Genomic DNA, 21,730 nt, shown 5'->3' on the forward strand with positions numbered 1-21,730 from the left:
CAAGTTCTATCTACATTTGAGGTCATAGTCTTTCTGGCCTTCTTTTCTGCACTTTCAACATACTTTTTTCCCTAAATTAATGGGATAATTTTCTTTGTAGGTATTTCTTTTATCTAACAAAGTGTTACAGCCATATTTCTATATCATTAAATCACTTTAGAGCACCACACTTAATGGCCGAATAATATTATGTTAACACGAATTTTGAAATTTGTTTTTATTCACTTGTTCTTTGTTAACCGTGAGACCAATTTTCTGTATCTCTCCAAATGAATAGATTTAAAGTATTCAGGGAATTCCTGGTGTTTTTAAATTATGGAGTGAAACCAGAAGCATGGATAAATATATGTGGGTTTACCTCCTGGGATAATGAAGTGATATTAGAATACTGCTTTAGAAAGTATTTAGAAACAAAGTATTGCTTTATTTTTTTTCCTTTTATTTTTCTACATTGTATATTTTCACAAGAACATTTAGAGAAAAGGAGATTTCCCTAAAGAAAATATTTTACAGGGTTGACTGCAATCACACAAGAAAACTAAGTGTAAGAAAGAGTGTGTGGACATCCAGTGGCCAAATTAAAGTCATTACTAATATGGCAAGATATAATGAAGTCCCATACTGATTAATTGCGTGGGCATCATATAATGAAGGATATGCCTTTTAGGCAAATCTTCAATACAGTGTTATGTAGTTATTTAGCTTAGAATTAATGAGAAATCACGTTTTGGTAACTTGTGGAAGATGGAAAAAGGTGGGATACCAGATTTTTTAAAGTGATATTTTGCCAATGGGTATTTCATCAATTGGAATATGCCTCTTCTCATTGGGGAATATTTTCACTTTCAGGCTCAATTTTGTCAGTGCTTAGCACTGAGCACAGTCCTCATTAATCCACAGTCCTCTGCAACTGCCAGAAACAGAGTTCACAGTAGCCAGCCCAGGGATGAAATGGCCCTTGTTCCCCATCCTAGGACATCATGCAGAGAGTGAATAGGGAAGGCCGTAAAGCCAATGCGGGCTTGAGGAGCTCCTACATAGACACTCTGACCTTCTATTGCTTTAGCTGTAGCACAGTGCTTTTATTTGTCCCAGTAAATATGTAAAATAATGTTTAACGAATGCATATAAATGGGACAGAGAAAGATGTTTTACATTCCACGTCTACAGAGAAAGAGTTGGCCCATGGTTTAATATAAATCTTGGTCTGGAGTTACTGCTTCTTCTCATTTATGTATACAAGCTATATCCACGAGCATTTCTTTCTGTATTTCCTATTAGTGTTCTGAGAAAGCCATTTAATAGCCTTTATGGATGCTGTCATTCTATGAGGCTGCCAAGTTTCACTTGATTTTTAAAAAGATCACAAATAGGATTAAGTTTTTCTATTTAACCCATCCACATTTTCCGAGCTACAACTTCTATCTTCTTCCATACAGACACCAAATCCATTGTTCTGACTCATTCTTGCTTTTTTTTTTTTTAACCTCAAGAATCTTTAGAACAAGGGGGGAAAATGTGTTCTAAACAGAGATAATAGAAAACATTTTATTATATCTAATTTCAAGACTGGTCCAGACGTTCAAACGCAATTTCTATATATTTAAATAAGAACTATCAATGACAAGTGCCATGGACTGTGTTAGACATCTACATGTTTTCCTTCTTCAGTAAGACACAGTGAACACACCATGCCTTTAAGATTAGATTTCCAGTCTAATTTCCACTGGTAAATAAGTATGTGCTACTGGACAGGTCACTTAAAATGTCTTGATATAAATTTCTTCATATGTGAAAGTAATACATTAGAGAAAGTACAGATTTTGATATTAAAATTATGTGATCCTATTTGAACATAATATGTTGATGTATTTTATAATAGTTCTATTCAGATATTAATATTATTTTATTTTGTAATTTTGTGTTAATAGCAATGTCACTTAATTTTTATATATTACATATTTTGAAATATATATATTTTCAAGATATGTAAGGAAATGTAGTTCACACTGCATTTTATTTAATATTTATAAATATGCCTAGTTATGAGCAATGAGATTAAATTTAAACAAATCAACATGAGACACAGTATTAGCGTTTTTCCCATATTGAAATATTATGCAAGTTTTCATCCATACATTCACCTGACAGGACTGGAGATGGAGGGTGGAAATGCCACTGCTTGTTTCTCTAGGGCCCATTTCAGACGTACTAATTGATAGCATTTTTCCGTATTAGCCCAGATTCTCCCTGAATATTTCTCAGCCTGGCACTGCTGACAGCTGTCAACACTCTTCAATCAGAAGTGGACGATTATTTGAAACATTTTCCCTTACCCTGAAATGTATGACCATTATAGACAATTTGGGATCTAGAAAAGTATAAACAAAGCCATAATATTTCATAGTTCAGGAATACCTACTGCTACCATTTCATTCTTGTATCTTTATATTAAGAGGTTCAAATAAAAGGGTCTCCTATCTGTTTTATCATTTAGGATTATAAAATAATGATAGTTTAACATTTAATTTTAAATTTAATTGCAAAATATTTCAGTCATGTACTTTATCTGAAAAAAAAATCTAACATATGGTAGAAAAATCACCCAGATTTAATGAGTGTTATTATTTGACATATTTACTTGAGATTGTTTAGAGGGAGAAAAATGAGACATATTTCTAAACTTCAATCTTTAAACCAATTTCTCTTCCTACTAGCATGGTAATTACCATAATAAATATTGTGTATCACTTTTCTTTTTCTAGACTTGCTTTACACAATTTATGTATGACAACAGTCTCATATGGCATCATCTTGTAATTTTAAAACACTTTGTAATTGGTATCATATAGTACTGTGATTTAAACTTTATTTTTCTATATATATATATATATATATTTCTGATTAACCCAATTTATGTTTGCTTCACAGTGGAAAAATTTGAGAATATCTCTAGATATAAAGCAATTAAAAAAAAAGCTGTTAGTTTATATATTCAACTAATTTTTAAATACAGTAGATTTGGCCAAACTATTCCTCAAAATGGCTGTCCAGTTTTTCAGTTTCATCAGCACCATATAGGGGTTCTGTTTGTGTGTTTGTGTGTGTGTGTGTGTGTGTGTGTGTGTGTTCTCATTAGTAGCATCACTAAATTAAATTATTTAGTGGTTTTTGTCCACCATATTGATTTTAAAAATACTAAATAAATTGTTATTTTTGTTGTTGTTTTAATTTATAAATTTTAAACACAAGTGAAGAATAAAATAATAGCCATGCAAATGTTCATGACCCAATTTCAAGAATTAATTATCAAGCCTTTGCCTCAATGATTTTACCTGAGCTCCTACTATTTCTGAAATGTTTTTAAAAAGTTCTAGACACCAAAATGTTTCAGTATACATGATCAAAAGTAGGTTTATTTTTAACCACAAAGAAACTTCTATAACTAACAAAATCCACAATGTTTTCTGTCATCTCAAGGTACTGAATTATCATATTGGATTGCCACAAATTCATAAAAAATGTAAACATAAAAATACGTTTGTACAAATTAAGTTCTAAGCACTGTCTTTATTTTACACTTGTTCTTGTGTGTTTTAAATAACTTTAATCTAAAACAGTATCTTCCCTAAAACCTCTCATTTTTCTCCTAGATGAATGAAAATATCATAATATAAAATTGACATAAATGCATTTTCCCAACATTGTAATTTACACTTCACACCACTGGTAGTGATATTTTTTTATATTTATACAAAATAACTTCCTCATTAAGAAACTGAACTTATTCTGAATATTTTCATTATTTACTGGCTATCAAAAGGTATATTTTAGCAATTTCTAAACAACAGATATTTAAGTTTCAAATATTCAACATGAGAATGAAATTCATCTTTAATTTTCACCTCAGTTGAATTTCTTCATGGCCTTCATTAAGGAAATATATAACAAAGAAAACATCTGCTTAAAGGAACTCAGAGGCACCACAATATCTCCATTTATGACAACCTGTTCTTTCTTAATTAGGTGTTTTTTAACGACTTTTTCTAACAAGAATCAGAGACCTAAAATATCTCTCGGTGGTTGTTCAAAAATGTGTGGAGAAGATTCAAAATGAGATCTTAAAGAAAACTCCTAACAGACACAGGGACTCTGGCTTTTCTGTTGATCATGTAGTATTAAACTACATACCTGACAAAATTATTTGTCTTCGTGAGTCTCAAACAAACAAACCCAATTTGGTTATATGGAAGTGCTATGTCAATGTGGTAAATGCAAAGCTATTCAATTTTCTTTAAGGGTGAGAATTACCAGTCATTTCAAAGGAGTTGGTATAATAAGTATCAGTTAAATGGAAAGTTTTACATGCAAAATTCAGTAGTTGAAGTTTCTTTTTTAGTATTTTGATAATAGAGGCTATCTTTTATCTCTGTCTTATATGTTATAAACAGCCATATTTACCCTGGCACTATATTTTGTATTTATTTTCTAAAAATAACATAATCTCTTTGTTAAGATGAAAAACGTTTCTTTTCATATCTTTCATAATATAAAATGGCAAATATCTTGCATGGGTTTTCTATTCACAGAGTGTTTTATAACATCAATATAACTGATTATTAAATCCCCCAGATTTCAAACTGAATTGTCATTTTGTTTATCTAATACTGTAACTTGGGAAATTGGATTAGGAGACTTAATGCTATTTAGAAAAAGAAGAAAGATCACATTTTTTCCCCTGGCTTGACTGTTGAGTTTTACCGAGATAGAATAGAAGATGTAAGCAGGTTAAATTAAACCAAAAAAATCTATCTCAGTGTCACCTATCAATCAATGAGATTGCCAGACCAACTTTTCAACCTTCAGGCAGATTTATGGCTATAGCTTAAAATGGACGATGCTTGAGCAGAAGTTTTTAATTATACCATTCAAATTATTGCTGAGCTATAACCAAATATATATAACAAAAATATAACAAAATATAACCAGCTTGGAAGATATATTATGTGTGTATTGTTGTTTTGTTTTTATGAATGCAAAAGTTGTACCCTTACTGTAGCAATTTTGTGAGAAAATGTTATTTTTTATTTAAATTTTGTTTGTTTCTTGTTCTCTAGGAATATGAAAGAAACCTAAGACTTAAAAAGATTATAAAGGAACATACGGTTTTTGTTTGCAACTACACTTTCCTCTGAACAACACCAGTTGGAATCCAAAGAGCAGAATGAATTGTTGCTTCTTGCTACCTTTTATCTTGGGAATTCCTCTCATATGGCCTTGCTTTACAGCAACAGAAAGCTCTACAACAGAGGAAGTTGAGCACCCCGTGGGTTCTCACTTCCGAGTGAAGCGTGGTTGGATGTGGAACCAGTTTTTTGTACCAGAGGAAAGGAACGAGACTAATTATCACATTGGCCAGGTACTGGTGTTTTGTGAAAGTGTTACAGGAAATAACATTACAGAACTCTAAATGGATGGATTGAGGAAGTTTTAAGTCACTTGATAATTCTACATTTTCTCTGTGGAACCCTTAGAAAGCTTCAGACATCAGCCTAATTAATTGTTTCAGATTTTCAAGCACCTAAAATATTTGCAAAACTTGAGGAAGAAGAAAAGCTCTGACTTTGAAATTTTACTTTTGTCTCCCTTATGAAAATACCGCCCTCATTTATCAACATCTGGAAATTTGATGGTGTTATTTTTGGTAATGGATCAAAGCAACCGCACTGAGAATAATAACGTTTACCAACAGCATTTAGTCTGATTTTCTATTATGCTCAGTAGGTGTTGATTTACCCATCATTAATTTTTCATGAAGCAGATTAATACCAAACCCTTTTACAGCTAAGTAGCTTCAAGAGCCTACACACTTCATTTGATTAGGAAGTATAAAGAATAATTATTTTTTCTTTTTTATAAGAATATATATATTTTTTAAATTTCCCTAATGAGATAGAACATTCCCTATTTATGTTTTTGGTTTTTATTATTATTCAATTTTCTTTAAACAGAGGTAATTACAATACCGTGTCCTCTTCTGTAAGGATCTTTCTCTAGATGAATGGACTGAAATAAGTTTAACCGCTAATTAACTGGCACTAAAATTTAATTGGGCCCAAAGGGTGAAGCACTCAAAATTCATTAACTCCCTTTTCCTAGCCCTTTCAGGAGAGCTGCAGCGTTAGCGTGATGTCCAGATTCCAAAGGAGTTCATCTGTCCCATCCAGCAAATGTATATGTGTATATTCAACCGAAGGCTCAGGTTAGGATCTTAGGCAAACAGATTTCAAACATTTGTGTATGTGCGTGTGCCTGCTTTGAGGCAATTTCACATCTTTTTATTCTCGAAGATGACTGCAGGTAAATCAGAGGCAGGATGGCAAAGACGAGGTCCTTGGTTAAGCGTGTGCTAGTTAACTGAGTCTCTGTAGCCACCTTTACAGTGAACTCCACAGAGCCCCGTATGCTCTCCCATCAATGAGCCAGGTGACAGACTAACAGAGCCTGGTGACTTTTAGTGAATAAGGCTCTACAGGGAAGCGCATCAGTACAAGCAGAGCAGAGACTAGCTCCCTGGCTGACTGTCACATTTTCTAGTTTTTGTTTTCGTGCTCCGGGCACATCTCCTGTTGCCTCCTTTCACATCGTGATTGATTTTGCCTATTTTTTTCTTTCCATAAAAATACTTACAAAAGTATCCTAACAGATGTTTTCGCCTAAAACAATGTCATTAGTCTTAAATAACATACAGATAACTGGTTTAAAAGACAGTAATAATGAATATTTAGGTGCTGTAGTTAAAGAGCTGGTAAAAATAAAATGTAGCTGATGTGTCCAGATGACTTTCTTTTTGAACTATTTGTTAACAGGGATTAAGTTTGGAAAGCACAATTAAGTAAAAAATTAAAGGCATATTGATTTGCCAAACCAATAGTAACTGCCTAATTGAAAAAAAAATTTTTAATAGAAATACAGAAAATATCGTAATACGGAATTCATGAAATTAAAATGTGTTTAACTTGTGTATTTTGTGACATTAAGAGGCTGATGTTTAAAAAAATAAATAAATATATATATCTTAAAGGGATCAGGCTTACTGATCCATGAAAATTATACTGTGCATATATACTGGGAATACATTTATTCATTACCTAATTTGATTTATCATCTCATTCTAATACTTAATAAAACTTTCAAACTGTATCAAAATGATATTTGAAAAACATAGGCACCCTTTACTTTCATTTGCTATACTTATTAGAAAGGACATTTGTGTCCCTCAGTTTCTTATTAGTGAGTCATGGAACCTTCTGTTTTATCTTATGAGTAATGAAGAGCTATCAGATGAAAAGAGCTATAACTTTATTATCTCTTTATTATTATTCCCAATCTGTTTCTTTCAGTAAATAGTAGTGTTATTCAACATGTTATTAAAATTATTAAAATTTATTATTTTAGATATCTTCAGATATTCTACCCAGTCACAGAGGAATATACTAATTAGTCCATTGTACCTTGAGCTATCAGAAAAGTTATGAATTGGTTTAGAATTTTATTTCTTTGGTTAGCTTTGTAAATTTTCAGAGAAGCTCTTACTTCGAAGAAGGACATATTCATAAATGATAAATCAAAACTACGGATTCACAATAATTAAGGGATTATGGCATACTTCTTCTCTTTATGTAAAAATAATTTAGGTATGAGAACCCAACCAACCAATGTTACCTGTATCATAATAACCCTTGTTTTTATATATAAAATTCAAAATTCCATTAACACTATGAATGAACAAATTTACTTTGCCTTTAAAAAATAAAAATAATGAGGGCACAAGAAGAAAAGATGCATTTGAGGACTGAGTTGAATTTGTTGGAAAGCAATAGATCTAATTTAGCAACACTCAGAGCAGTGGAAGCTCTGGGGTCAGACAGACCTGTTGTCTAAATCATAAACCTATATAAAAACCATAACTCTGCAAAAGTTTGAAAAATTTTCAGTCTCTCTTTCTCTGTATAAATAATTATCTCTGTATAAATAATTATTTATAATAATAAATTTATTATAAATAAATAATAATATGTATCTCACGATGTTATGAGGATTTATTGGGAAATCATATATAAAGCAACTTGTAGATTTTGTTATGTTATAAATGCCAACAAGGAAGGGTGAAGCTCTCATTATCTTCTCAACATGCTTTCTTATTTTCCTGGTAATATTTTCAGTGTTTCCTATGTGTTTTTAGCCTAGAGATAAAACATCACTGTTCACATTTACCTAGATTATTATCTTCCTATCTGTCTCTACATCCCAATCTAATATAAATATTTGAGAGTACGGTTTTAGTAACCAAGAATATAGTCATAGAGTAAACTTGAACCAGTTTTGTTGTGCAGAATTTATGGAAGGTACTTTGTTTTCCAATTACTATAGTTTCTAATTAGAATAATCTATTTAGAGTAATAAAATTTACGTAGTGATTTACATTGAAATTTCAGACTTCTCTGATGATAGAATTTAATCTTAAAATTAATATTTCACCTGATTTAATATACTGTGGAAATTACATGGAGTTATTAACTTGGGGAAAAATTAACAGACATGAAAATAAAATCGTTAAAATTGATTTGTCCGTTTAAACCTGTCTTAGAAACTTAATTATCCCTCTTTGCACTTGCAGCTAAGATCTGATTTAGACAATGGAAACAACTCTTTCCAGTACAAGCTTTTGGGAGCTGGAGCTGGAAGTATTTTTGTCATTGATGAGAGAACAGGTGACATATATGCCGTCCAGAAGCTTGATAGAGAGGAACGATCCCTCTACACTCTAAGAGCCCAGGTAATAGACAGCACTACCGGAAGGGCTGTGGAACCCGAGTCTGAGTTTGTCATCAGAGTTTCGGATATCAATGACAATGAACCCAAATTCCTAGATGAACCTTATGAGGCCATTGTACCAGAGATGTCTCCAGAAGGTATTGCATATTAATTTACATCAAAGATATATTAACAATGACAACAGATTTAAAATCTTGAGCTCATGTTTTTGGAAGTGAATTATTGAAAGTTCAACACTTGTACTTCCTTCTACAAACATATTAAGTAAAATATTTTTTAAAAATTAGATGATTATTTCAATTTTGTAAACAATAGTACTGTATGTTAATACACTATTTGTCTTGTTAAAATATCTCATTCCTCAAGGCAATAGAAAAAAGGGTTAAACATGTACATTTTAGGGATGCCTGGGTGCCTCAGTTGGTTAAGTGTTTGCCTTCAGCTCAGGTCATGATCCCAGGGTGCTGGGATTGAGTCCTGCATCGGGTTCCCTGCTCAATGGGGAGCCTGCTTCTCCCTCCCTCTCTGCCTGACATCCCCCCCTTACACTCATGCTGTCTCTCCTCTCCCTCTGTCCTCGCTCTCTGACAAAGCTTTTAAAAAAATGTATGTTTTAGTGATTTATAAAATTCTTTAGCTTATTCACTTATTAGTTTCTCCAGTATAAAATGCATTTTCCAAAACAGGATATAATCTTGTATCTTAAAAACACATAAGATCATCCTGAAAAATATGCATGTTTGAGTAGTAGAAGACCAATTTTTAAGACACAAATACTCTGCATCAAAATCATGGAACATAAAGACTAAAAACAAAGTGGTTGAACACTTCTGTGCAACTGTATTTATCTTCAAAGTTCCTTTCAATTCCAATGTTATTTTTTATAAATATTTTAAATATATTGCATATAGAAGCAAGTGCTTTCCATAAGCTATAAGAACTGAAGGCATTGAAAATCAGAAATGTCTTTCTAATAGAGAGGAAATTATGGTGTGGCTATGCAAAATTTGTTCACTCACTGAGACAGAAAATTTTGATAGCTCAATATATATTAAAATTAAGTTAATAAAATTTACTTAAGTGTGATAAATTCTGTTCCATAATGGCCATTTTAAATTATGCTAACATACTTCAAAATTTCTTTGCCTAAACATTTGATTTATTAGCCACCAAATCTAAGATGTATATTCTGTTGTATATTTTCCTGATTCTTGTTTTTTAATGTTCTAGGAAACAATTTATTTTTTTAATTTTTTTTATTAACATACAATGTATTATTTGTGCCAGAGGTTCCAGGAAGCAATTTAAAGACTTCTTTCTACATGTGTTCAGAACATAGGTCTTTATAGCATGAACAAATTCGACTGTGAATATGTGTCATGACCAATAATCATTAGATGTAAATGACACGTTTTTATTTTTCTGTTTGGTAGCTAAGCAGTGAAACATTTCTTCTTTCCACTCCATCCTCCTCCTCCTCGTTGAGTTCCTCCTCCTACTCCTCTTTTTTCCTAAATAGCATACCTTATGGACCTAACATTTACTAGAATATTTTTTGAAATGTAATTTTGGAGGTAATTGCTTGTATGAAACCTATGTTTTAGTTATACCACACAAGCAGTAACTATTTTTAAATAAGGTGATATTTGATATTGTGTGTATGAAAGTGTTAATTTTGGGTAAGGTATGATGCTAATTGACTGGAGGAAGTGGGACATTTTAGGAGATGATATTTGAAGTTGTTTACAAAGAGTCCAATCATGTCATGTTCTAGGAAAATATTCCCATACAGTATGAAGAGGATTGCATATATTAATTATTAATATGGGAGTTATTGTCAAATAGCAAGCATTTAGGCATGGCCATGGATGAGATGCCTTGGCAGAGAATGTATGTAGAAAAGAGAAAAATGAACAGGATGCGTCGACTGTTAAGCAAAAGGGGATTGACTTGTAATTTAGAATGATTGAGATTGACCAGTGATGTAGAAAAATAGAAAGACATGAAAAGAGATGTTGCGAAGGAAGAGGTCTGCCAGCTATCTGGAATGCTGCTGTGAGGTTGAATTAAATGAAGAAAGTATAGTGATTTTGATATGGCAAGTTGAAGGCTCCTAGTGATTTTGGTAAGAGAAATTCGGTTGAATTAATGGGACTGCAATATTTTGGAGATTATTCTATTGCATGAATGGATGGAGAAGAGGAGGTTACAGTGAATTTAGCCAACTTTAACAGATACTATACTACAGAGAGAAAATAGACATGTGGACACTAGGTAGAGAGAGATAAAGATAAATAGGATTTTTTATTATTATTATCATTATTTAAGCACTTACTAGGATGGGAATTTTAAAAGCACAGTTATATACTATAGGCAGTGATCCAAAAGAAGGGTATTTTGGAAGAAAATCAGGGGCAATAACTGATGGAAAACTATTCTTGAGAAGGAAAGGACCCATGGAATCTAGAGCAATAGTAGAGGAGACAGATTCAGGTTAAGTTAACACTTTGGTTGATAAGAAACCAGTTAATAAGTGCTTGTTTCTATCCATTAGATATGAGACAAAGGCACTAATTGAGAGCAAATGGGTGGGATTTTTGATAGGAGGAGGAGGTCCTCTATTATGAGATATTCTCTTATGTGGAGCTGGAGAGTGGATCCACAAGGAGATTGCAGTATGTGCAGGACGAGGTCTTTGCATCGTGGCATCAGTGTGACCACAAGACTGTGGTTGATTCAGCAGACATCACAAAACCTTGGTTTGTTCTGTATGGTATTTGACTAGCACAGATCTCTTTGCTTTGCAATTCAAGGTTCATGCATATATCAACCTAGTTAATCTGTGTACTTGTGGGAGTGCCAGTCTGGATTCAGGCATTTTATGGAATCATACTAAAATCAATAAGCACTTTTTATTCCTTTCTGTGCAAGTTAAGTGGCCAAGAGAACAATAGTCAGCTATTGTCAGAAATGTTATTTTATATGGAGATAGAAGAATATCCCATTGTTCTGTCAACTGAGTGTAGATGGTTTCCCTCTGAAGCATTCCTTGAATTATTAGCTTTGCTTTGAAGAAATCAATCAATATTATGTGTGATTTTTCTGTTTTCCTCAATCTCAATATTTAAATAATGAATAATATGAATTATTTTACCTGAACATATACTTAATTCTTCATGTTCTTTCCATATTAATGCCATTTTATAGGTTCTCGAATGTTAATCTTGCTTCCAAACACCCTACCCACCATTCTTATCCTTTACAAAGCAAAGATGCAAACATTTTATTCTCTGTTGTCTTAAATATTGTGTGTTGTATTATAGTCAAATACCAGTTATTATATTTGAGTCTGTACTTTGCATGTAGAATTTGGTAGAGTACTGAAAGGAATCTCCATTTGAGGATGTCATCAGAAGAGAAAACCAAGAAAACTATAAACTACTTGTTGCTTATTAAAACACATATTCATTTATAGTGTGCTTTTACTGATAAGATTTATATTTAAAATGCAATTACTTCTAATACTAGAGCTACCAAATAGAATTGAGATGAAATATTGTCTTTCCACTCATTAGTCTGGAATTACAAAATTATTATCTCTCTCCCACACAAAAATATAAGGTCTAATAGGCTAGGAGTCACACAGGACCTGAAGTTTTTGATGACTGAGTTAAAAAAATGAGTGCATGGATGGGCAAAAAACTACATAAGGTTTATGTATAAACCTTATAAACATAAGATTTATTTTTAAATGAGGTTTGGGAGATGAACAGAGGATACCGGTGGTTATAAAACCCAGGGCGGCTTTATGGGAGTCCGTTGAGCACACAGTTGACCTAAAGTGCTGCAGATAGTCTCTGAATAGTGATTCCTCAATTGTAAAATTTCCCAGTGCAGAACTTCTAGGAACATTTCAATTTCCAGAAATATATAACCCACTGAGCCTGAATCGTGAAGAAACAGAAAATCAGAGCAGACAGATTACTCGTAAGAGTGACTCAGTAACTAAAAACATCCCAACGAATAAAGGTCCAGGACCTATTGGCTTCACTGGTAAGTTCTACCAAAGATTTAAAAGAAGGATTAATATCAGTCCTTCTCAAACTCTTACAAAAATTTGAAGAGGATGGAAACTCCCAAAGTTAATTTTACAAAGTTAGCCTTACCCTGATACCAAAACCAGATAAGGACACCACAAGAAAACTATAGGTCAGTATCTCTAGTGAACACAGATTCAAAAATTGTCAACAAAATTTTAGCAAGCCCAATTCAACAGCACATTAAAAAGATCATATACCTTGATCAGGTGGGATTCAGCTCCAGGATGCAAGGATGGTTCAACAGAAGCAAATCAAACATGATAGACGACTTTAGTCAAATAAAGTATAAAGATCATATAATAATAACATTACTGTATTACATATTGGAAAGTTACTAAAATAGTAGATCTTAACTGTTCTCACCACAACGAGGTAAAATTGTAATTATATGAGGTGAATGGGGTGTTAACTAACCTTATTGTGGTAATCATTTCTCAATATATTTGTATCAACCATCATGTTGTATACCTTGAACTTAGACAATGTTGTATATCAATTGTATCTCAGTAAAGCTTGAAGAAAAAGAAATTCACATTAATAGTATTTACCATCAAAATAATATGCCACCTGTTATAAAAGAAGAGATTGAATTTGATATATGTCACTTTTTGAATTCATAAATTTAATAAGCATCAACACTTAGCAGAAACTTATCTGAAATATAAAAATCCTTATTTCTTAAAATACATCAAATTTGAAAATTATATTTTATGAAACTTCTGTCTTTGGAGATATGACTTGAATGTGACTGAGTTTGGGATGGATTACTCTTTGTATTTTCTCTGAACATATTGTTTGCTTTCTTAAACACAGTCCATCTGTCTGACATAGATTCTCTCACATTATGAAAAGTAGGGGTGTCAAAAATACAACACAAGAATAAGAATGACCTAATTTTCAGGTGATGGTAGACAGAAAAAACAAAAAAAATTGAAAAATATTTTGCACGTTTAAGATGACAAGTGGGAAAATATCACCTGTTTCTTGAGTTTTGCTTGGAGGTTCTATGTTGTAAAATAATTGAATATCAAATATAAACACCGGAGAGATGTGCTAATCGGTCCCTGTAAATAAATAATGATCCTCACTAATAAAATAAGTGCCTGGTGTGAAAGGATGAGCAGATCCACAGATTAAAACCTTATTTCTGTCATGAATTTTATTGCATAAAATTATAATTTACTAAATTACCTAATATACATATATATATATATATATATATATATATATATGTATGTATGTTTTTTTAAGATTTTATTTATTTATTTGACAGAGATCACAAGCAGGCAGAGAGGCAGTGGGGGGGGAGGGTGGGAAGCAGGCTCCCTGATGAGCGAAGAGACCAATGTGGGGCTTGATCCCAAGATCCTGGGATCATGACCTGAGCTGAAGGCAGAGACTTTAACCCACTGAGCCACCCAGATGCCCCTAAATTACCCAATATTTTATATATGTTTTAATGTTACAAAAATCACAGACACAGAGTGTAGGTCAAAATAATATTTAATTTGGGCTTCTTTAAACTTGACCATTACACAATCCAACATCCTCTCAATAAATTTGCTTCAGCGTAGTCAAAACATACTTGTACTAAAACTGCATGTAAAAATAGCTAGCCTATTCACAATTTATATCTTCATTCTAAGAAAAGCCTGTTTAATATTTTTACCACTGAACTTAACACACAAAACGTTACACACTAAAATAAATGAATCATTTTGAAATCTACAGTTCAGATCTTGGCATTCAATCATATATTAAACTAGGCCACACTGTTTATTTAGTATTCTATAATGAGTGGAAACTTTACATACAAAATGTCTTTGTCACAGGTTGCTGCAGGATATCTAAATTAGTCTGCATATCAAAATTTATCACTGTTTTACATTTTTATGGATATCTTCCATAATCACTAGAAAGAAGATAAAGCATTCAGTGTGAAATATGAGATTTCATTTAATAAAGTTTTGTTACTAATATTAAACTTAACATTTAAGTGAGAATCAGTCAGTCTTCTGTAATACTTGTGGTTAATACTAAAATCCATTTATAAATGAATATTGATGGAATTACACTGTTCTTACATTAGATTTTACTTTTGGTGGGAGACTATGTCTAATGTGTGGGGAAATCATATTCCTGCTGTCAGTAATGCTTTTGAGCTTTAAAAATTTCATGTTGTTTTGTAAGTTTTAGCACTTATTAACAATGCCACAGAAAGCATAGCTTATATGTAATTTCTCATATCCAATAAATATTTTATCTCATATTAATATACCATTATCTTATAATGATTTCATAGCTTGTGTCAAAACAAATGAAGTATATCGGCAAACTGCAGTTCCCAGTTCCCATAGTTTGGGCTACTAAACTATGATTTTCCTCTCAAGAATTTGTACAAGTTTACATCATGTGTAACCTACATAATAATAAGTTTTCACCATATAGTATTGCTGACAAAAAATGGGTAAAGTCAAATATTGTCTTAAACTTTTCATAAAGTCCTTTTACAAAAACTAGCTTTAAAAATTTCAGAATCGGGCACCTGGGTGGTTCAGTGGGTTAAAGCCTCTGCCTTCGGCTTAGGTCATGATCCCAGGGTCCTGGGATCGAGCCCCGCGTCAGGCTCTCTACTCAGCGGGGAGCCTGCTTCCTCCTCTCTCTCTGCCTGCTTCTCTGTCTACTTGGGATTTCCATCTGTCAAATAAATAAAATCTTTAAAAAAAAATTTTTTTTTCAGAATCTGGGGCGCCTGGGTGGTTCAGTGGGTTGAGCCTCTGCCTTTGGCTTGGGTCATGATCCCAGGGTCCTGGGATCGAGCCCCACTTCGGGCTCTCTGCTCGGCGGGGAGCCTGCTTCCTCCTCTCTCTCTGCCTACCTATGATCTCTGTCAAATAAATAAATAAAATCTTTAAAAAAAATTCAGAATCTAACTAAAAGAGCAAAACTGATTTGAAATTTCTGTTTATGTAAGTCTCAGCAGTAATATAGCAAACAATATCAACCATCAATGTAATAATAGAACCCAGAATTATAGCATTAAATACTACATTTGTATGTTTATTATCGGAACAAGTAAACTGAGAAATTCCTCTTCTGAAAGGGGTCCTGGACTGACTCAGTCACTAGAGCTCACAACTCTTGATCTCCAGGTTGTGAGTTTGAGCCCTAAAGACGGTCTTTAGACTATAAGAGTCTAATCATATGGTCTCTTTTCATTTCCACGCAATACAGCTGTCTTTGATCAAGCTATAATGACTCAACTCAGAGACACATGCTGACTTTTGAACCCTTCGGTCACCAAAAGGCAGTCTAGCAGTCCTGGACTGACTCAGTCACTAGAGCTCACAACTCTTGATCTCCAGGTTGTGAGTTTGAGCCCTAAAGACGGTCTTTAGACTATAAGAGTCTAATCATATGGTCTCTTTTCATTTCCACGCAATACAGCTGTCTTTGATCAAGCTATAATGACTCAACTCAGAGACACATGCTGACTTTTGAACCCTTCGGACACCAAAAGGCAGTCTAGCAGCGGACGCCCTATTTTGGGTATTGTCCCTAGCAACTGACTTTTTAGTAGATACAGCAGATAAAAAGAATGTCCACTTCAGGTAGGATGGCTTATTGCTAAGGATGCTCGATTGTCCTTGAAAGACAGTGACTTGGCTAATACAGTAACAGCATGTCATGTGTGTTCTAAACACTGCCCAGGGCAACTGCCAAAGGAGTCTGGGGCCACCCAGTGGAGTTTCCAGTTGTTGACAGGTTCGCAAATTGATTATATTGGTCCCTTCCCTGGGAGTGAGAATTTTAAACATGCCTGGTTTTGTGTGAAAACATGCTTTCCCTTGTCATTATGTGAACCAGGCTATCACTACTAGGAAATTAGGGAAACTGAGCATTGTGTATAGCTAGATTGTGATCAAGGGTCTCATTTCAAAGGTCATAATATGCAAGACCAGAAAAGAACATGATTTGGAATGGAGGATCTATCTCCTGCAAAATGCCCAAAAAGCAGGGTTGGTAAAAAGAAAAAAAGAAAAGAAAATGAAAAAGAAATATAAGGCAGATTAAATTACTAACAAGTACAACTACCTTGGCCAAGTGGGCTAAAGTACTGTCCCAGGCTTTCATAGATTGGAATGACCAACCAGTAGAGAGTGTTGCTCCATATGCCCATCTGAGGACCCCTGCTGAGGCACCAATACCCTAAAAGTATAGAAGCCAGGGGAAACCACCATTCCCCAAATTCTGCACTTCAAATTTACATACTACGCTTCTGAGAGCACCAAGCCTCATCACACCTAGGAAAAGTTATTTACCGGAATTTGCAATGAAATGCTCCCCCAAAGTGAGTTAGTTACTTCGCCCCTCTGGGTGAATGGAAACTGTTTACTTCTCACTGGGATCCCGTTGTCCTGCTGTAACTGGACCTGTTGAAACAGACTATCCCTGGAATAGAACACTGTCCTTTAAAAGAAAGAAGAAGAAAAAGAAAGAAAAAGAGAGTGAGGAAGGAAGGAAGGAAGGAGGTTTGGGGTCTGCTCTGCAATATGCCACCCCCAGATCGTCTCCTTACTCCTGATAGTGCTTCCTTCCCCCAGCAAACACGTGGCATGCACAGCCAGGTCAAGCTCCTGAAGCTGCCGACCTCCCTCTCCTCAAGGCCAGGTGGGCATATTGTTTCCTGCTAGTTTAATCATTTGGCTGTTTTGTTTGTTCCTCCCATTGACCTTGACACAGAAGCCCTTACATTCACCCAGCAAGACTTGGATGATAGCAACCAAAGTCTGCCCCTAATTGAAGGCTGACATGTCTCTGATGATAAAAGCTGCCCTCTAAAGTAAAACAGCCTTGGACACTTAGAGCCTCAGAAGGAGGTACCTGTGACATTATTCAAACAAATGTTGTATGTTCATACCTCATGACTCTGTTAGTGTGTCATCTTTATTAAATCACATGAAGATACAAGTGATCTGACCCCCCGCTTAGGGGACTTAGCAAATGAGTGGTACAGATCACAGGATTCTTGGTGCAAACAGTTGTCTCTGATTGGGGAATTATTCTTAATCTGTATTTTTCTTGTATATGTCGGTATTACCTGCTTTCAGGGCAGCCTGATAGCTGACAAAGGAGCTACCTCCGTTTTAATGAAGCCCCTTGCTGATGGCTCAGGCCACATCATGGAACAGAGGAAGCATGTAAGATTGTAAGAACAGGTCACGAGGTTGTGGACGTTGGGGTGGTCATTGAGAGGATGTGACTGCCAGTTGACCTGTGTGCTGGGCCTCAGAAATCAGAGGCTCCTCAGCCCCTCCCCTGTCCTTGGAATGTGGGTTCCACTAGCTTGGTTCCTCTCAGAAGTTGCCCCACACATCCAGATCTGAGATGGAGATGTAGTGTTGAGTCAGGAAGGTATAAATAATAGAAGCTACATGAGGCTCTGTAACTTTCAAGCCTTGGTGGGCAGACCCAGAAAACTGCTGGTCTTACAGACACCCAAATCAAGCCTCATAATAAGTTCTCTTGCGCAATACAACTACTACCTACCAATTTAGAATGGTCTGCCTCTTTCTTTGGTTTCCTCCTGCCTTCCTTGGAAGGGGCCAATATCAGATTACAGCTGAGAAAATTAGGAAGATTTTGTGACAAATAGTGATCAGATCTCCAGTTTCACCCAGGACAGCCCTGCTTAATCCTATTTTGGGGGGGTATTTTGTCCAGAAAGCATTTGGTCCTGATTTTTTTATTTATTTATTTATTTTTTTTTAAGATTTTATTTATTTATTTGACAGAGAGAAATCACAAGTAGATGGAAAGGCAGGCAGAGAGAGAGAGAGAGACAGGGAAGCAGGCTCCCTGCTGAGCAGAGAGCCCGATGCGGGACTCGATCCCAGGACCCTGAGATCATGACCTGAGCCGAAGGCAGCGGCTTAACCCACTGAGCCACCCAGGCGCCCCCTGATTTTTTTTATTTTTAAAAATATTATTAGTAGTGCATTATAGTAAGCCAGAGTGAATTTGGGGGACATCTACTTCGTACTCGTGGCTCTTCCATGGGGTGTGAGAAGTAGCGTATGAGACATACGGGCATTGAATTAAATGTCTCCTTTTAAGACATGATTAAATCTAAAAGAGAGCTAGTGATAACCCAGGGCACTGTTCATAAAAACAAAATTAAACAAAAAAACTGACTAACTAATGATACTATATGTGAAAAATATCTATCCAGTGATATAGTTAATGTTAATTTATATAAAGTATTTTCATTCATGTACATATGTATCACTTGTCCTTTAGAAATAACTTTATTACTAACATAATTAAAGAAACTTTCATTTTTGACCAACTAATGTGGCTAAACCAACTTTGTCAGTTTTAGTGAGAGCACAATAAAATGTTGATGAAATGAATGAAGAGGCTAAGCAGGTTGGTTCATATGTGAGGCATGTACCATGCTTCATACACCAACTGAGTAAATGCACCAGTAAGCATAAGACTCTACTGAATGGCATTTCAGTAGAGTAAGAGCCACCAATCCAGGATGGGAAAAAGGAACAAACGAGTATGTCTAATTAACAACAACAGGGATTTGGGCATTTAGACGAATATCAGGTTATCAATCACTGGATCCTGATTAAGAAGTTTGGCATTTGTCTTTTTTCCCTGATGTTATATAAAAAATTTCGCATTTTGTTATTCTGTTATATTTGTGTTGTTGCCTTTCACGTGTATATTTGTAATTTATTTATTTTTTATTTATCTTTTAAAAGAGTATTTATTTATTTATTTATTTGACAAGCAGAGGTTACAAGTAGGCAGAGAGGCAGTAGAGAGAGGGGGAAGCAGGCTCCCCACCGAGCAAAAAGTCCAATGTGGTGCTTGATCCCAGGACCCTGAGATCGTGACCTGAGCCAAAGGCTGAGGCTTAGCCCATTGAGCCACCCAGGTGCCCCTCTATAATTTATTTTAAACCAATTTTTGCGAAAGGTGTGAAGCAGTTGCCAAATCCTAGGTCAAAAGAGAAATAACCACAGACAGATGCGTAGATGCCTTGGGATATCCAATTGAGCCCGCAACATTCACAGAAGTGATTCTCCAGTGCTCAGCTGTGCCACCATTGCATGGAGATATCTCACCACATGTGTATTCTCTGGGTTCTGAGCCTCTCGGCAGTTTTATCGTATTTTTTTTTGCTCCAGGGACTGACACTATATTGTCTTCATTGATGTGATTGTGTCCTAAGCCTTGCTGTTTGTTGGTACAAGTCTTCCAGATGTCGTTCACCAAAATCGTCTTGGCCTGCTTGCTCCTTTGCATTTCCAGGCATATTTCATAATCACCTTTTTAATTTATTTAGTAATACAACTTGCTAGGATTTTGATTAGGATAGCATTTATACTGTGGATCAATTTGTTGATATTTCTATGAAGTCATCAAATTCATAAACCCAGTATTTTTGTTCATTTTTGATCATTAATATCTCTTTAGTTTTTTTGTAGAGATCTTTAATAATTTTTGCTTAGATGTTCCTGGATATTTTTATTTGTTATGTATGTTATGCATTTAATTGAAAAAAAAAAAAAAAAAAAAAAAAAAAAAAAAAGAAATATTTTATAAATATGTTATTTCTGGTGTATATCAAAATGGAGTTTTGTACGACCTTGCTAATTTTATTAATTTAATATTCGCCTGTAAACTTTTCTTAGGTATATTCTGCTTGATTTTCTTACAAAAATACTGTCACCTTTGAATAATTGTTGTAATTTTTAAAAAAATGTTTCTGATATCTGTCTATCTATCTATCTATCTATCCAACTATCCATCCATCTATCATATATGAATCATTGGTCTGTCATCATCTTCTTTAATCATTCATTTTGGTATACATGGCATTGCCTCACATTGTCTAGGAGGTTCAATACAATGCTTTAAAACATAACAGTGACAATAAACTTCTTGCTTTTTAACTACTCCAGAAGGAAAAGTTCTAAATCTTCATAATTAAATATGATTGCTGTCAAAGTTTAAAAAATGTCCTTTATCAGATTTAGAAGGCTGCATTTTTTCCCTAATTTTCTGAGTTTTTACTGAAAATAAAAATAGAATATTTTCAGATCTATTTTATATATCTAATAAGAATTTTTGTTTTACATTTTTCTTTTTTAAGCCATTAATGCCACAAATTATGTTCATTTTCTGGTGTTAAAACATCCTTTAATTTTAGTAATCAAAAATTCAAAATGTCTTCTCCTGTGAAAATAAACATTTAAAAATAGTTTGACAAGTATGCTTGAGATGGGCCTGTATAAATTATGTTCTTATGTAGAATAATACCCACAATATTTTATATTAGGTTTTCCATTTAGTAGAGAGCAAGGGAGTGACACATTAGAACAGTGAAGGGGTATGTTCTGCTTAGAAGTAAATGAAGCATCAATTTAAAATGTGCTTGAAAAAATTGGGGGGGGAAAAAACCCTAATTTTGTAACTTGTTTTTCTATAAACGAGTATGGGGTGATCTGTGAGTCAGTGCCTTTTCATGATCTTCCTGGTACTCATTAGTAAAGTACTAGGTAAAAAGGTCTAAAGTCTTAATTGTAAGAATTTCTTTTGGTCATAAACTAATATATAATGATTTTAACTTTTGCTCCTGAAACTAGAGTAGACAGGTAGTCTAGTTCTGGAATCTAGGGATGGAGCACTCCTATAGAAAGAAATGAAATGGAGACATGGAGAGGAAATGTAGAAAAAGTAAATGAATGTGTGCACAGAGGGGAGTTAAAGAACAA

The 21,730-nt window shown here is 34.2% G+C and overlaps 1 protein-coding gene across 1 annotated transcript in view; it reads left to right on the forward strand.

The window, feature by feature from the left end:
• Positions 1–21,730, forward strand: part of CDH19 (cadherin 19) — a 93,127-nt gene that overhangs the window by 16,361 nt on the left and 55,036 nt on the right. Inside the window, exons 2-3 of the mRNA XM_082698690.1 lie at positions 5,118–5,419; positions 8,681–8,975. Coding sequence (XP_082554816.1) covers positions 5,225–5,419; positions 8,681–8,975 — 490 coding nt within the window. The 5' untranslated portion in view covers positions 5,118–5,224. The remainder of the gene's footprint in view (positions 1–5,117; positions 5,420–8,680; positions 8,976–21,730) is intronic.

Source organism: Mustela nivalis (genome assembly GCF_964662115.1).
Source record: "Mustela nivalis genome assembly, chromosome: 14".
NCBI lineage: Eukaryota > Metazoa > Chordata > Mammalia > Carnivora > Mustelidae > Mustela > Mustela nivalis.